This window comes from Diadema antillarum, unplaced genomic scaffold (genome assembly GCF_040938485.1).
Source record: "Diadema antillarum isolate AM-2024a unplaced genomic scaffold, OU_Dant_1.0 seq00000108_RagTag, whole genome shotgun sequence".
Classification (NCBI taxonomy): Eukaryota; Metazoa; Echinodermata; class Echinoidea; order Diadematoida; family Diadematidae; genus Diadema; species Diadema antillarum.
The window spans coordinates 904,864-922,113 of NW_027271194.1; the positions used below are offsets into that span (position 1 = coordinate 904,864).

Here is a 17,250-nt window from a genome sequence, read left to right on the forward strand (position 1 = left end):
TTACAAAACATGAGTAAAAGAGAATTAAGCTAAAAATTTCACACACACACTGTAACGAAAACATATCAGATAAGAAAGATGCATACAAACCAATGTATAAATATCTCTTTCTACATTATATTGCAAACACACGCTGTTTGATGGACTAAATTAATCATTATTTTTTATAATAACTCATAATTTTATATTGCAAAATGAAAACGAACAAATGTACGATATATACCAACAGAATGATGATGGAACAAAATATGTATACAGGTTGGGAGCACGTTTAAAATGTAATTAGTATGTGTGTATTGGTCAGGATTACTACAAAATATAAGCATTTTTACTTTTCTTGCGTTGGTTTCTTTTTTTTTCTTGCGTAAGTTTCTCTTCTTTTTTCTTTTTCTTTTTTTTTTTTGGTTAAAAGTGTGTGCTCCACTTTCTGAAGCAATGTCTCTCAGGTGTGATTGTTGAGATTATTAGGGAATTGTGCTCATTAAATGGCTATGTGGTAGAATATGGCACACTGCATAGTTTAAAAGACATAGCCGTCAGTATGGCGCACTGTTCCACATGCCATGAACTGGAGTGAAAAAAAGGAAGTCAATATTTTTTAACTTTACCCTAATAGTTTTGTTTGATTGTAGTGGGTTTTTTTTGTGTGTGTGTGTGTTTGGTTACCAGACTTTTGATGATTACACAATGATCATGGATTGATAAATCATTGTTTTCTACACTATGTACAAGTGATAATTTCAGCCTATATACACTTAAGGATTTATATACATTCAGCTCATAAGTTCTGCAAAGACGTCTTGTTGTCAAAACTGGTGACCTTTATAAAAAAGAAAATCTTTTATAATCACATTAATGGATCAATAGTGATTATTCAACTTCTTTGTATTTTAACCCCACAACAACAAAAAATGGTATTGAATAACGACTCTGCTTTGCTGGAAAAGATTACTCCACTCTAGCTGTGCCAGCCCCCGTCCAATTAATTGTTGAATAATTAAAACATTGAAATAAAAGCTGATAAAAACCAAGACAACAACAACGCCTGTTACTCCCCGCTTGTACAGGGTCTATCAAAGGACAAGTCCATCATGTGTTGCCGTTATATTGACATTTCTTCTTATCATAACTTTTACCAGAAAATACGAACACACCTTTCCCACCTTCGTGGTTTTACCGTTCTGGTTTGAGGTGCAGGTGTAGATGCCCTTATAAGAGGAAAAAAAGAAATAAAAATAATAATATCCTTGTACCTTTACACCTTTACTATGCTTTTGTTGGTTACTATTTATTTCCCCGGCAATAATAATAATAATGATGATAATAATAATAATGATAATAATAATAATAATAATAATAATAATGATAATAATAATAATAATAATAATAATAATAATAATAATAATAACAATAATAATAATACATATTCCACTCTGATCGAATATGTTGAATTGTGAATATCAAGACATACATACTCACAATATGGAAATGCATGTTTCTTACCATATTTCCGCCTATAAATTTAGTGTGTATAATAAGCGGACATAGGAATCACTGTGTTGGTCGCTCGGTCAGTCACTCCGTTGCAAAATTTTGTCTCTCAAACACGTTGACTTAAAATTCAGCAAACATATCCGAAACAGTATGTAGATGTGCAATTCTGATTTGTCATAAATGTTGGGGCAATATGTTGCCATGGAGACAAACTCTTTTTGAAGGTGGTAAACCATATAAATTTTGAGCGTTTGACCTGAAATTTGGCACATGCGACGACTGAAGAATTCAAAATCGAATGTGCAAGATAAACATTTCGTCAAAGTCGAATAATGTGCTCCAGTGGTAAAGATATCTTGAGAAAAAAAAACACATAAAATGTTGTGGGCGAAGTAGCTTCCTTAAGTTTGTGACTTAAAATTCAGCAAAAGTGACTCCTATAAGACGGCCGTGTGCAGAACATTTTTTTTTTTTCATTCAAGCTTGGATTTTGCGTTCTAATTCAAATCTTTTTTCTTCGGATACCAACCAAATATTAAACTAGAAAATAGAAAGGCTTGATGTACTTTTCTTTTCAAATTTCGTGGAAAACTGAGAAAACCCGTCATGTGTCAGTAGTATACCAATTGTATAGATTTTTTTTTAATCCTTGGAAGGAGGTGACGATAGGAGACCGTGAAAGACAACGGCTGAGGCGGAAGTGAGTTGACGTTTTAGCTGTTATGATTGTTGTCATCTTCCTCGAAGTACATGAAGTCCTACAAAAGACAAATGAAACCATAGACACCAAGTAACATACACAAAGGTACTCGCAGATACTTGTAGTAACACCAGCATTAAGACTTACAATATTATGACAACGCGTGATAGCACTTCGCATCACCTATTGCGTAACATCACTTTATGATACATGCATACGGCAACTACAATTTATGATAAGAATTATAACTAAAAGCTGCATTAAACCTGAAATTGCTTTATTCCCTCATTTGGAAACTAAATGGTAGCAGGGCAGACCTGAATTCTTGTTCTTTGACGAATCTCACGATTTCAGTTGTACTCTTGTTTACATATAATAACTAACGGAAGGATATTAGATGGCGTAGTGAAGTGGGTGGGTTGCACGATAATTGCAACAAAGTCAGCTATCCATCGAACGTGTGTTTGTTGTTTTAAGGTTAAAAAAAGAAAAAAGAAAGGAGTACTATATACGTAACAACCAATGGCAAATCATCACGAATTCTTTCCCAACTTATGGTTTCATATTTCAAGAAATGGCTTCAACATGGATCTTTTCACAAAACAGTTCCCTGTCCGTGCTGAAACCAACAACTTCGCTAAAGTTTACTAAACCGGATGTCAAATTTACCGACTCCCTAATGTGCCTCTCTGAAGAGGGTAAACTTGCGTTCTCTTCAGAGGAAACGAGTGTGAGTGGATCAAGACTCCGGACACTTCCAAATTACACTCTTGGTTCGAATCCAGCCAGGCATACGTGCATGATAGATTGTTTACCCGTTTTGGCAGTTTTAAGCAAGTATATGCGAATAGATCCAAAGTAGTGCTGGGTAATAGGTTCGGAAAGGCCTTATATCGAGAAAAGTACTTGAACTGAAGTCACTAAAAGAAAAGACCTATATTGTTATCATCTCTATGATAAGATATATATTCAACAATCCGGAGAAGGGAAAAATAACTTTATGAATTATACTTACGATGAGAAAGACTGCTCCCAGCATCACAGCTTTCATCCTCACGTCAAGGTCCATGGGAACTAATGGGAAAAGAGATACATAAGACTTAGAACCAGTCCTTTATCACTAACTTTTATATGCTATAGAGGAAAGCCAATTCATGTAATAAAGCATGCCATCTGCCTAAGTAGGATTGCTTCGTTCAAGAGCAAGCACTGCATAATGCTTGGCTTTTATGTCACACATTTTACGTCATCACGATATATTTTAAGTGAAACTCCTAGGGGCATTTCATGAAGCGTTTTGTCAGATATTTCGTCTGACAAACTGTTAAAAGCTATAGAAATCCTTGCATCTGATTGGCTGACAGCAAATTTGTCCGACAAAGTTGTCGGACAAAATGCTTCATGTAATGCCCCCTGTTGTGGACTTACGTTTATCTCATGGTCGCTATTAAATCTACTTGCACGGGTATTTTGCAGTACTTGAAAAATCTGGCATTAGATGATCGAAATTGACAAAATGATTTGAGGCAAGATGTGAGTTACATGAGATACAAGGAAGCCATATAGTGAGCTCCACTTTATTTCGTGTTTGTTTGGTTGTTGTTGTTGTTGTTGGTGGTGGTGTTGTTGTTGTTGTTGTTGTTGTTTTGGGGGGTGGGTTGTATGTGCGTCCGTGCTCATGGCACAGCTTCCTGATGATGGCTAGTCAATCGCCAAGCGGCTTTAAAACCACATAACTCGTGCTCTGAATTACAGGAGACATCATTTTGTGGTAAACGAGAGGGCAGGCATCCAAATAGTAAACAGCAACAATACATTATCATCATTATGATTCTCATTGCCTCTGCCTACGAGCCAAAAAACTCCAAAAAACTATTGCCCCTATTATTTTACTACTTGTAGAACTTACAGGAAACTCCGAAGTTGTCAGCTTTCGTGTACAGCTCCTTGACAAATCCACTCCACTGCTTGCTAATCCTGCCTACTTCATTGATCGAATCCTTGTCCATGACCTGTGTGTGGCAGGAGAAATGCTTAAATGAAGTATATTTCTGCAACTGAATCTTACGCACAGTGAGTGATATGATATTATCACGTTGGTATACATGTATTGTTTTAAAGAGGCATTTAAAGAGCATAATAGCAACAGGAGCAGTAACTTAACGGCGTTTGCGTTAACCTCTAACTTTGGGTTTATTGTTATTGTCATTATTATTATTATTATCATTATTATTATTACTGTTATCACAATTGCTATTATTATCATTATCATTGTTATTGTTATTATTATTATTGTTATTATTATTATTATTATTATTATTATTATTATTATTATTATTATTATTATATTCATTTTCATTTCTAAGGGACTGGGTACAGAAGGTTGTACATGAAAGGCCAAATGGATGACAGTCGCTGCATGACTCTGAATACAAAGGCACGTCACTGACGGAATTCAGGTGTTAAACAGAATGTTCACAGCAGGCAGACTTCGTCAAGAGACAAGTTAAAGGAGGAGGAGGAGGAGGAGGAGGAGAATGAAGAGGAGGAGGAGGAGAAATACAGGAAGATGAAGAGAAACGAACAGAGAATTGACATGATGAGATAGGGAACAAAGAAAAAGATGACGACCACACGAGAGATAGAAGAGCAGATATCAATTACAAAAATAGGGCCGATTTGCAAAGCAGAGTAACTATTAAAGAGGCAAGATTATTCATTTGAAAAAGAAGAAGAAAGAGAAGGAGGAGGAGGAGGAGGAGGAGAAATACAGGAAGATGAAGAGAAGCGAACGGAAAATTGACATGATGAGATAGGGAACAGAGAAAAAGATGACGAACACACGACAGATAGAAGGGCAGATATCAATTACAAAAATAGGGCCAACTTGAAAGCAGAGTAACTACTAAAGAGGCAAGATTATTCGTTTGAAAAAGAAGAAGAAAGAGAAGGAGGAGGAGGAGGAGGAGAAGGAGGAGAAGAAGAAGAATTAGGGCCCGAAAAAGAGAACACGATGACAGAAACTAAGGGACAGAAAAGGACAGTCAAATGTCAATCTCTGGGAATCATAGAGGAAGACATGGTTCACCTTGAACTCCTGGTCGCAGGTGCAGCACGCCCCCTGGCAGATACAGCACGGCCCCTTGACCCTCAACACGCAGTTACGAGACGCGTCCAGGATCAGGTAGTTCGGGTACCAACCCGTTTGACTGGAAGTAAATATATATTTAGTAAGTCAAATACCAGTACATGGAAAGACTTAAATTGATAGATAAATAGATACATACATAGATACATACATACATACATACACACATACATTTTTATCAAACTAATTATCTTTGTTGTGTAAAATGTGTTGATTTGAGCCGTATGTTTATCTGACAATCTTTGATTATCTTTGATAAACTGAGGATTTTTGTCGCGTAAAATGTGTTGATTTGAGCAGTATGACAACACAACATGTGTATTAATTAATAAGCATAAATGACCGGCATACATTATTAACATAAACTCATTGTTTTTTATTATAATCATTGAGAACAGTATTGTATCTGTAATGTCTGTTTTTGTTTTGTATTATAGGTTAATCTAATTGTGTAATGGTTCTGATGAATAAGATTGACCCTTTGTTATTTTTATGTATTATTATTATTATTTTTTTTTTTTTTTTGGGGGGGGGGGTTTCATCGCTACATTGTATTTTGTGAGTATTTTTAATGTATACATGGCCATTTGTTAACAATGTCTGTAATTCAGCCTCCGGGCTGCGAAAGATATTGATTAATAAAACACCATTTCAATTCAATTCAATTCACATACATACATACATACACGCATACATACATTACATACATACATACATACATACACACATACACACACACACACACACACACACACACACACACACACACACACACACACACACACACACACACATACACATACAGTAAAAATCTGTCGTAGCAACCACCTGTCTACAGCAGCCATTTGCCGTATACGGCAACTAAAAACAATTCCTCCCGGGAGAAAAAGAAAGCATGTTTAAGGACCTCTCTGTAGCGGGCACCTGTCTATATAACGGCCACTTTTTTCGTCTCACTTAGATGGCCGCTACAGACATGGGTGGCTGTATATGATTATTATATACATTCATTGAAAGATAGAAAAGTTGCATTTTTTCTCATCATATACCCTTCCTCCTAAATATATTTGCTTGCCCCCGATTTCAAATTTCTGATTGAGGGCATTAATGCCATTGTGTCATAATGTCATTATTGTTGGCCAAAAAGTGAACCCCCCACCCCGGGCGCCCGTAGAGGGGCAACTTACGCCTGTCGTACATAGCCGACGACCTGCCCAACAGGGGCCTCTACGGTGATCTCCATAGCACAGCAGTCAACGTTGGCACACCAACAGCATCCTGCGCAAAACTTGAACTCTCGGGTCACACGCATCACTTCCTGTGGTTCGATGGAAAAAATTCCAGAAGGTAAAAAAGATGTTTACAATTGTAGATAAAAAATGATATATATGTAAAAATAATATATCGATAATCATATTATAAAGGTAAAAAAAAAAAGGTCAGAGGTTAAAATGTCACTGACAGTAGCTATAGTCTGAGGTAAAATGGCACAGGTAAAAATACTATATGAGTTAAGACTTTGGCGGTAAAAACTGGCGGAGGTCAAAGGAACATTGCAAGCAATGTCAAAGGTTGAACTATCATGGACAGTATTGTCTAAGGGATAAGTGCCATTGGTAAAAAAAATGTTTTAAAAAAAGAAACGACGTTAGCGGCAAAATTGTCAGAGGTAAAAATAAAAAAGGTAAAAATAAAATAGGTAAAATAGGCAGAGGTTTGTTTTGTTTTGTTTTTTTAATGCACGATATATGATCAATGAACCGTTATCGGACAATTGATCGAAAGCGATTTTTTTTTTCTTTAACTGATTGAGCTATACAAACAGTACAGTTTAGGTTTCAAGTTACTTTACAAGCTGTTACATTTTCATATCCCGTCTACTCACGTATGGAAGACATGGAAAGGATATTGAATAAGATTTATTTTCCATCTATTTTGTATTATCGGTAAACAAAGGAATATGGATCAGCGTCATTACAACTGAAATATTCATTTTACTGTATCAACAGTTACAAATATTTACAGTTCCAGAAACATAATACATGTAATACAGATGTAGATATGTATTATGCAGATATAGGTATAATAATAATGATTACAAGAAAGACGTACTAACTTATGTGGATGCATATTGCTTTATGATTTATACACAATACGCTCACCACAAATATCAAACAACTAAATGAACATTAATCTCTCTGTTGCTATAGGTTCATATATTCAATCTCCCATCCTTTCCCTCGTTCTCTCCCTCTCTCTCTCTCTCTTTGTCTCTCTCTCTCTCCCTCCCTTTCTCTCTCTCTCTCTCTCTCTCTCTCTCTCGCTTCGTCTTTCACACACTCTCTTTCCCTCCACCATTATCTCCTCTCCCCCTTTTCTCCCTCATTCCCGCTTGTCATTTCCCCTCTTTTTCCCAAAGAGTCCTCGATATTTATAACCTCTACTAATGGACCGGTCAATATAACCCGTCCATCATGGCATATCAAACTATACTTAAACGTGTCTCCTTTCGTTTTCTCCCACAATTAAAGTGTTACTATCGAGGCATACATAAAACACCTACCTGTCCGTTATTGTCCGTAAGATGCATGGTGAACCCGCGCGTGTTACCACAACACTGCCTCTGACACGTCTCGGACTCTGTGTGATGAAGAAAGACAAAAATTATGATATTTCTGTAATCTACTCAGAATGCACTCTCATACGATACATTTACTTGGATATTCATCCACTTTAACAGGATTTATTGCCCCCCCCCCCCCTTCCCCTGGATTTACGGGACAAACACTGTGCACAGTTAGAAGCTGAGTAAAAAAAAAGAAAACATAAAGGTAGAATTAAAACACATCACACGGATATATCTAACAGTGATAACATGGAGATTTGATTTTAAATGGCAAAACGGAACAAACACTCTACACTTTTAGAAACAAAAAGAACATAGAACTAGAAATAAAATACATCATATGTTTATCTCTATTATCGATTATATTGAAATTTTAGATGGCAAGTATGATATATCGCGACAATGATTTTTTTTTTTTTGCAATGGTGTTTTATTAATCAATATCTTTCTCAGCCAGAAGGCTGAATTACAGACATTGTTAACAAATGACCATGTATACATTAAAAATACTCACATAATACAATGTAGCAATGAAAAAAAAAATACATATTTTTATAGCGGACGCATTGCACATAAACATTAAAACTCCCCTTTGTTTTATTTTGGGCATACATAGACTTTTCCATGGCTAATTCCCCTTTAAATATTTCAGATGATTTCTTCGAATTACATGAGTAAATTTTCTATAGTATACAAAATACGGAAATCAAACACATAATTTACACAACTGTTCATTTCGATATAATTTTTATCATGTTACATTGCATGTTAATAACAAGTCTAAGAGTTGAACCACATGACCTTACGTTATATTTATATTTTTAATACAAATGGAAGAGAGTGTATATGATCGTTTTCACGCGATTATGTACTTATTAGATTCTGACATGAGCTGGTCATTTCCGTTCATTAAAATGAGAGAACAAAAAGACTGCGTATAATGATATATTTACGTCTACATAGTTTCGATGCAAGATCTTTCTTGCAATTGCGTATGATTACACCCTTTGAGATCCATTAAACAATCACAATTAAATGCGGTTAAATCAGAAATATATATGAATATTGGATACGGAATTAAAAAGACAATGATAATCGCGCCTCTCCATTATCGCAAGGTCAGTAAACTATAAGACAATAACTGTCAACATAAGCATGTTCAGTTTAATGATAATAGTCCCCTATGCCATCTTTAATCACCGATTAAGGTTAAACGAGATTGCTGCCATTATGTCGATCAGGACAATAATTATGACTGGCCTAATTGACCCTCCTTCCGCGTAGCTAGGCCCAAGTGAGCTGGTCGCAATAATCATTTGGTGCTTTGATACCCGTAAAGACATTGAACTGACCAGCGAGCGATTAACATTGATTGTGAAATAACTTAAAAGTCCCCCACCTACATTACATTGGTATATATTCCTCTGAAATCACTGATAATTTGGTGTCACAAATTTAAAGCGACCTTTGTGTGGCATTTGCTTCCTGGGCAGTCTTCTACATGTATTACTGACAGGGAGATTGGAGGGATGGGGACACATTCTCTTCCCATTAAGTCAACAGAAAGGCAATATATCTGAGTAGTCCTTTTTCGAGATGTGCAAATATCTGTACATAGGCAGATGCATTTGGTTGCCATGGGTACGGAAAGCCACCCCATGATGCGGAATGGGTCCCGCTCGGCCATTTACACACAGAGTTCACACAGATACACACGCAGTGTTTAATCTGTGTCATTGAGTAAGGTATATGGGGAAAATGTAATGCTGTGAATTAAGCGGCAGTGTAAATCATCCTTGATTAAAGAAACCCATTTTCATCGACTTTCTAAAATTCTCATTACAGCTCAAAGGTTAAAGCGAATTTTGATTAGTGTATTTTGATTGAGAGAGGATATGACATAATTTTTTATATTATCAATCATTGCTATCTAATATAGTCCTAGTTCTGAAATTATTTAAGACATAGAGTCGATAATCTATCTCTAATTCAAGAAGAGGATGACTGGATATCACATCCAGATTCAACAAAATAAATTTGACTTGCTAATTGAGTTGTGCAAATATCTAACAGGATCGCCTAGACTCTTTCATGATGGTCTGAAATATAAAACATAAGTAGGCCATTGGTAACACATAGAGTGTACAGAATAGTGCGTTTTCAATCCATGCAGATGAAATATTACGGAACACCCGTTTGGGAGACTAATTGGCTGGGATAGGAGTGTACCATGATAATGGAGGTCAAATATTTTACGAACGCGATATTAGACGCATCATTTCTCGCTTTGCGCTGATGGACAGTCTCTATAATAGACGAGAATCCACTCTAATGCAGTGTTAACATTAACTAAAGAAGTGACCAACCCCTCTGCGGTACCTCATCTAGGCTTATCAAACAGATCACAGCGTACAGACTGCATCGTATACCATGGACTCGATTCTTATCCGCCATGCGAATGCTCAAACTTTGTCAAAGGGATATCTCCCAAACATATTTTTGCATGATTGCCCATAATACAAATATATTACTTTAACATTTGTGGAAGTTCATGGGAAATCCAAAGGTTGTGATTTATTTCATGACTGTGTCGTCCTATTTAGGAACGCTATCTACATTTTGTAACGTCAGAATAGTAGGGCCTACATTAAGATCTAGAAAAAGTTACACACACACACACACACACACACACACACACACACACACACACACACACACACACATAATACTCAGGAAATGAAATTACTCATAATTCATCCAGGATGACGAAATTCGTTATTGACCTAGCTCCTCCAGAAAGGAGTGGGGACGGACAAGGGTCTTAGAGAATAATTATCAGCCTAAGATATGGAGGTAATGTGTACTCTTCATGGACTTTTATGCTTTTCAGTGGTACCTTCTGGTCGGGGTTGGTCGCGGCGCCAGATCGCAGTCAGCTGTCAACAGCTTTCATCAGGGAATTAATGATAGCCAAAATACGGTCATTGCGTTTGATGTAGAGTCACGTGAATTTGCGATGAAGGTCGAATTTTGTTGCATTGTGAAAGAGTGAATTAAGATTTTTCTGACTTACCTTCAGCGGCGTGAAAGATTTGCTGTCCCAGACTGTTCTTGACTTGGTACTTATTACACGTCTCCCAGCTGGTAAACACTGGAGAAAAAATAAGAAAGAATGTTAAGAGAGCATAATGACTGATATGACTGTATAAACTTGTCAAGTAGATTCAATATTTTCATAAGAATATATCGTCATACCAAGAGCATACAGCTTACTCCCTTTTCACAATGTATAATGACATTTAATCGATGTTCCTCTGCATCGCTCCATCCGTCCAGACGAAAGACTTACATTATCCAACATTAGATCAGGAGATAAAGATTGTCAATACACCTTACATACTGTAGCTTCTCAGAGCTTGGTATGCTCTATGTATCGAGGCTATGAGGAAGATAGTACCTTGGAGGCAACGGCTTAAAGCATGTCTTCCGACGAAAAGTCTACCAGTCTCGTCGTTACAGAAGAACCATTCTTTCATGATCATGGCAATTTTGGAATTTACCAGCGTGTGTTGGTACCAATTATTTTAAGATGAATCAAAGCTGATTGTGTACACGGATAGACATTATAACCTGAGGATTTTTACTCAATAAAGTAATAATATTGATAATTGCAAGTACATTTTGTCTCCCGCATTTTTGGAGAATAAGACTCGTAAACATTCACAAACAAAAATGGACATACCGACATATCATATAGAAGGGTGAATAGTGTAAGTGTAAGTATGCAGCTGCCATGGTGAACACTTCTCTACGTCAGTTAAGCAGCAATGTACAGTTCATTTGATCTTTGTGCACACATTGACAGCATTAGAAACATCATTTCTTTAAAACGTGGATAATCATAATGAATGATGAAAATTACCTGACTCATACAGACATGCAAATTTACGTGTGCACACACACACACACACACACACACACACACACACACACAGAAACGCACTCGCACATACGCACATATACATTCACACATTTACATACACACGCACGAGCAAGAGGAAACACACAATTAGTTACCTTCGAAAAGCTCCACCTGCTGATGTACAAGAATCTGGTCAATGAGGGTGAGATATTCCAGACCAGGGGGGCACTCGGCCACCACGCCCTGCGGGGCGGGCATCCACTGCACCTGTTGCGCACTGCCGGGCTGCGTCGTCATCTGTGTGTATGAATGGAAATCCATGCAGTAAAGTGTTCATGTTATCGAGATAGATTGATAGATAGATAGATAGATAGAAAGATAGATAGATAGATAGATAGATAGATAGATAGATAGATAGATAGATAGATAGATGAATATATAGATAGATAGATAGATAGATAGATAGATGATAGATGAATAGATAGATATTAGATAGATAGATAGATAGATAGATAGATAGATAGATAGATAGACAAACAGATAGATAGATGGACACGTTGTTGCAATAAAAGAACAAAGAAATCCTCGGTTTAACGTGATGTGGGTTCTTTATTCTGTTACACAGCATGTGTCAGCGATATGTAACTGTGCATACCACAAACTTGCGCTTGCTAGTGTGATATTACGAGATAATGCGAGATAGATTGATGCGATAATGCGATAATGCGAGATAATGCGAGTTAGATTGATAGATAGATAGACAGATAGACAGATGAAAAGATAGATAGATAGATAGATGATAGATGAATAGATAGATAGATAGACAAATAGATAGATAGATAGATAGATAGATAGATAGATAGATAGATAGATAGTAATACTAATAAAGTACATTTATAATACGCCGTATCTATCATTACTGATAGTCTCGGCGCATGAGAGCCTGTATAATTCAACACATGTTGTGTACACCATATGTCATGAACAGCTAACAGTACAACCCTTCAAACCCAGTCCGTATCCAATAATACATAAAATTAACCAAAACTACATTTTGACAAACATGATTTAACTAGAGTCTTGAAATGAGAGTATGATAGATAGATAGACAGATAGATAGATAGATAGATAGATATGATAGATAAATAAATAGATGATAGATAGATAGAATGATAGACAGATAGACATATAGATATTGAATGAATAGATAGGTAGATTAGTTAGATAGATAGATACATACATACATACATACATACATACATACATATGGATAGAGGCACACACAGACAGGGGAGGGAGGAAAAGAGATCGAATGATATTGCACAACTATTTATCATAGTTTGACTCTAGTAATTTCAAATCGATAATGCTGATTATTTATAAGAAAACAAACATAATGTATGATTGACATCGCCCTTATTGAGAAAAAAAATATATATAGAAACAGCTCCCCGAACAATGACTATAATAGATTTGCAATGCATTCATATATTATTTGCACACAGATTCTGCTTACTCCTTTGTCACCAGGGCTTGGATTTATCTCACAACATCCTCTTTTAGATGAGCATGGAAAACATAACATGCGTCAAACCTTCTTGCAACCCATATATCACCTTATCACAGTCAAAGTTTCCTAGGTCGCATCCAAGCAGAAGGGAGAAAATATTTTAAACTTGCATTAATTTCGATTTGCTCATTGCAATCAATGCATGTTAATATCCATCTCGGGATAGAATTATCTTCGACTTTGCCAATTTTTTCACCAGTTGTGCGAGGTTTGCTGTAGGCGACATTGACTGTTCTTTCTCCATGCATTTTGCCCTACGTACGCACAACCATCCTAGTGCAGAATGGTTGTGAAACCTACGAACAGATTGAACCTGTTCGTACAATGAAACATAAAACTGTCAGCCGTTCAAACGTGTAAGACAGTGAGCCCAGGATAGAGAGGTGTCTCTGCACCTGTCATACCTATTGCGTCATTGATGTAGGTGCAATAGTGGAGACTAACTTACCGGCATCGCTCCTGGTTGAACCGCCATGATTAAAGTCTTTGACACGCACTGATAGAGTCGGTTAACCAATCACCTGTAAAGTGCAGAGAAAGTAAATCGTGACCAGCCAGCCGGTACAATATGCGTGGCATTGAACGAGCCATCAATATGATTTATTACACTCATTTTGATGATAGGAAACGTTCATGCCCAATCTATTTATATTTTCTACTCATCATTATGCGGAGTTAGAATGATACGGCACTAAAGCGAATGGTCACATAATGATATATTATATACAAAGTGAATCCACCCATACAGTTTCAAGGTATGTCTATAAATGGCCATGATCTTATGATATTACACAATTATTGACATAGCCTCGAGTCAGATAACTTTGCGGTGGCATAACGAGCCTGTCTGGGCATCAAAGCAGGGGGGTGCAGGGATGGAGAGGGTTGGATGTTAACTATACTCTATCCTGTGAAAATGGCAATAGTAAATCATGTTACTGATATAGACCAAGCGCTCATTGTAATATGATCGCTGCGTTCCTGCAAGGAGAAATGTGGCAAACAAAGAAAATATACCCCTACAGAAGCTTCATCCATCGCAATTTCCATATACTAGCGTAAATAATATATTCCTGTATACACTAGTATACAAAAAAAGATCAATCCAATCAGCATCATATTTTGATAAGTGCTTCATGTACACATTTGCATCCGATGCTCTTTCTAAATTGCACTCCCTTTTTTAACTAAGGAAAAAAGGAAAATTGTGTCACACCCATCAAAACAGATTAAAAAAAAGAAAATCGATGTCAGGGAGAGTGAACGAAAGAGAATACGGATAAAATAACAAAAGATAATCATGCATACAACATGAGTAGAACACACGCACGCACACACACATACACACACATTGGTCTTCTGAACAGGCGTGCGTGTCGCTACAGTGAAAGTAATCAGAGTGCGAATTTCTGTGCTAATTACAATCACGCCACAGGATGCATTATATCCCCGCCAAACGAAGGACCGTTATGGCTTTCATCTCGTCATTGACACGAGAGCTTCAATTAGCTTTCGTGTTTGCCACTCCACAAACTGACGCCGGTCGGGTAAAAGATGACGGTATAAAAAGCGAGGGATGTTGAAAGCAGTGGACGGGCCCGGTGCTGAGTAAACGAGCTCATTTGTATTACTGCTCGACCGAGTTACATTACGACATGTCTTTAAAAAAAAATATTCTCATAAAGCCGTATATAGCCATGCAATTCAACACTGAAAATCAAGGTGAAGATTGTCACTATGGAAAATCTACTGCAGTCGAAGAAGAATGATAGTGGGAGTATGGAGAATCTTCATCTAGAAAAGATGAAAAATATGAAGAAAATAGAACGAATGTGTGTATGGGCGTGGTGAAAGACGTAAAGGGAAGGTGAGAAAAATGTAGCTAATCAAAAGGATATTTGAGATGTTTGGAAAACTGTACAAGCTACAACGAAACCGGACTAAAAGGAATGATGTTGTGATAAGGCTTCAACATAACCTTGATGCCGTCACGCAATGCATAGTCCCATTTGTGTGTGTGCGGGAGAACATAATTAATTAATGGCAAAAGAAAAAAAAACTTCGATATAATCATTAAGGAACAAATCCACAAAGTTTCTGAGGATGGTACGTATATAACACACGCACACACACACACACACATATATATATATATATATATATATATATATATATATATATATATATATATATATATATATACATATAATATGTAATGCAATTTCATATATTGCCAATCTTCTGGCCCCAGGGAACTATCTTTCGCATTATATATATATATATATATATATATATATATATATATATATACATGTATATATAAATATACTAGTATTTGCCTGTCTTTTCTTACAACTACATATTGAAACACAACAAACTATTGATCTTCTTAGGCCTATTTTGTCCTTCCTCCCCTAACCCTTTTCTTCTCGTTCTTCTATCCTCTTCCCGTCTTTTCTCTCTTCCTTCTCTTGTCTCTCTTTCCTTTCTGTTTTCTTCTCTCATTTCCAGTTTTCTTCAGTTTCCCTCTCTTGCTTTAAAGGGATCGTATAGTTTTGATTGAGACCTAATTTCAAGTTTCTAACATTTTTGGTAAGATAATGAGAAACCTCTTTTGAAATACGAAAGAGCATGTAATTCCATGAGGAATTCAATGTTTATTTGATGAAAATTGGTTTTGAAATGGCTGAGATATCCAAAACAGAGCAATTCTAGTAAAATGTGGGACCCACATTTTATTACGATTTCTTTGTTTTACTTTGTTTTTGGATGTTTCAGTCATTCCAAACCCGATTTTCATCAAATAAACTTTGAATTACTCTTAAAATGGTATGTTCTGTACTATTTCATAAGTGTTTTCTTGGTGTGTCACAAAAAGTTAAAAGCCCAATTCTCATCTCCACCAATACTGTACCATTCCTTTAAATATCTTTCACCCCCTCCTCTCCTACCGCCTTTGTGCTAATATCTCTTACATCCAGACAACTTGATGTTTTCTTTGAGTATCAGACACTCCTATAACAAATCGCGTCGTCTTTGTGTGCGCACAAATTTGTTTAGTCAATGTTCGCTTACTGCTAATGTACGGAATCATAGAGTAATCCTCTTAAGTCAAATTAACTGTTTACTTTTAATGGCATAATCAAATACTATACTCTTATATGCTGAATGATTAAACTCCCCATTGCAGTACAATCGTCTTCGTCTCTGAAATTCAAAACAAATTGTTAAAGACTTATCCGCATGTTTTAATATTTTCTCCCATGAATTCAACGATATCAATTTTTCTTTTCCATTGTCACAACTACTCTCCCCTTTTCCAAATTGCTAAGGTCCTACCTTTGATATATGAAATACACAGTATGTAACAGAAATGTAGTTAAGTTTTTCTTTTGTTTATGTAACTGTTCTGTAATTGTGTCAATCATGTTACTACACATTTTGTCATTTTATTTTGTGTATATACAGGACGCCACAGGACGCAGTTAGCAAACTGAATATGCCAACCCTGTATTTTTTTTTAAAGAAAACATGAATGAGTAAGTAAATAAATTGTTCTTATCATCTCTATTAAAGGCCATCGTAATAAGGGGAATCTGTGCATTAGTTCAACAAAGTGTCAGGACTAACATGATCATAATGACTGATGAACACAAAGTTATAAGGGGTGACGTAACTGATTCGTTATGTATAATCTACTTAGTGTGTGCGCATGTGTGTGTATGTGTGTGTGTGTGTTATTTCTTTCTAATTCTTTCAAACAGCGTCAATAATTCACCCAGTGCAGGGT

General features: G+C 36.3%; 1 protein-coding gene across 1 annotated transcript; it reads right to left on the reverse strand.

Moving 5' to 3' along the window:
* Positions 1–2,207: 2,207 nt before the first annotated feature.
* Positions 2,208–13,935, reverse strand: LOC139727006 (phospholipid scramblase 2-like). Its single transcript, XM_071637989.1, has 9 exons — positions 13,909–13,935; positions 12,046–12,187; positions 11,042–11,119; positions 7,906–7,982; positions 6,530–6,660; positions 5,283–5,403; positions 4,104–4,206; positions 3,210–3,268; positions 2,208–2,252 (listed from the first exon to the last, which is right to left on the reverse strand). The coding sequence occupies exons 1-9, from the start codon at positions 13,933–13,935 to the stop codon at positions 2,208–2,210; spliced, it is 783 nt and encodes a 260-aa protein (XP_071494090.1).
* Between the last annotated feature and the right edge of the window lie 3,315 nt (positions 13,936–17,250).

Excerpts from the sequence above, each read along its gene's own strand:
- LOC139727006 (XM_071637989.1), bottom strand. The coding sequence starts at position 13,935 with ATGGCGGTTCAACCAGGAGCGATGCCG. Across the intron at positions 5,404-6,529 it reads GTCGGCTATGTACGACAGGC|TCAAACGGGTTGGTACCCGA; the intron begins GTAAGTTGCCCC and ends ATTTACTTCCAG. Across the intron at positions 3,269-4,103 it reads TGACAACTTCGGAGTTTCCT|TTCCCATGGACCTTGACGTG; the intron begins GTAAGTTCTACA and ends TTTTCCCATTAG.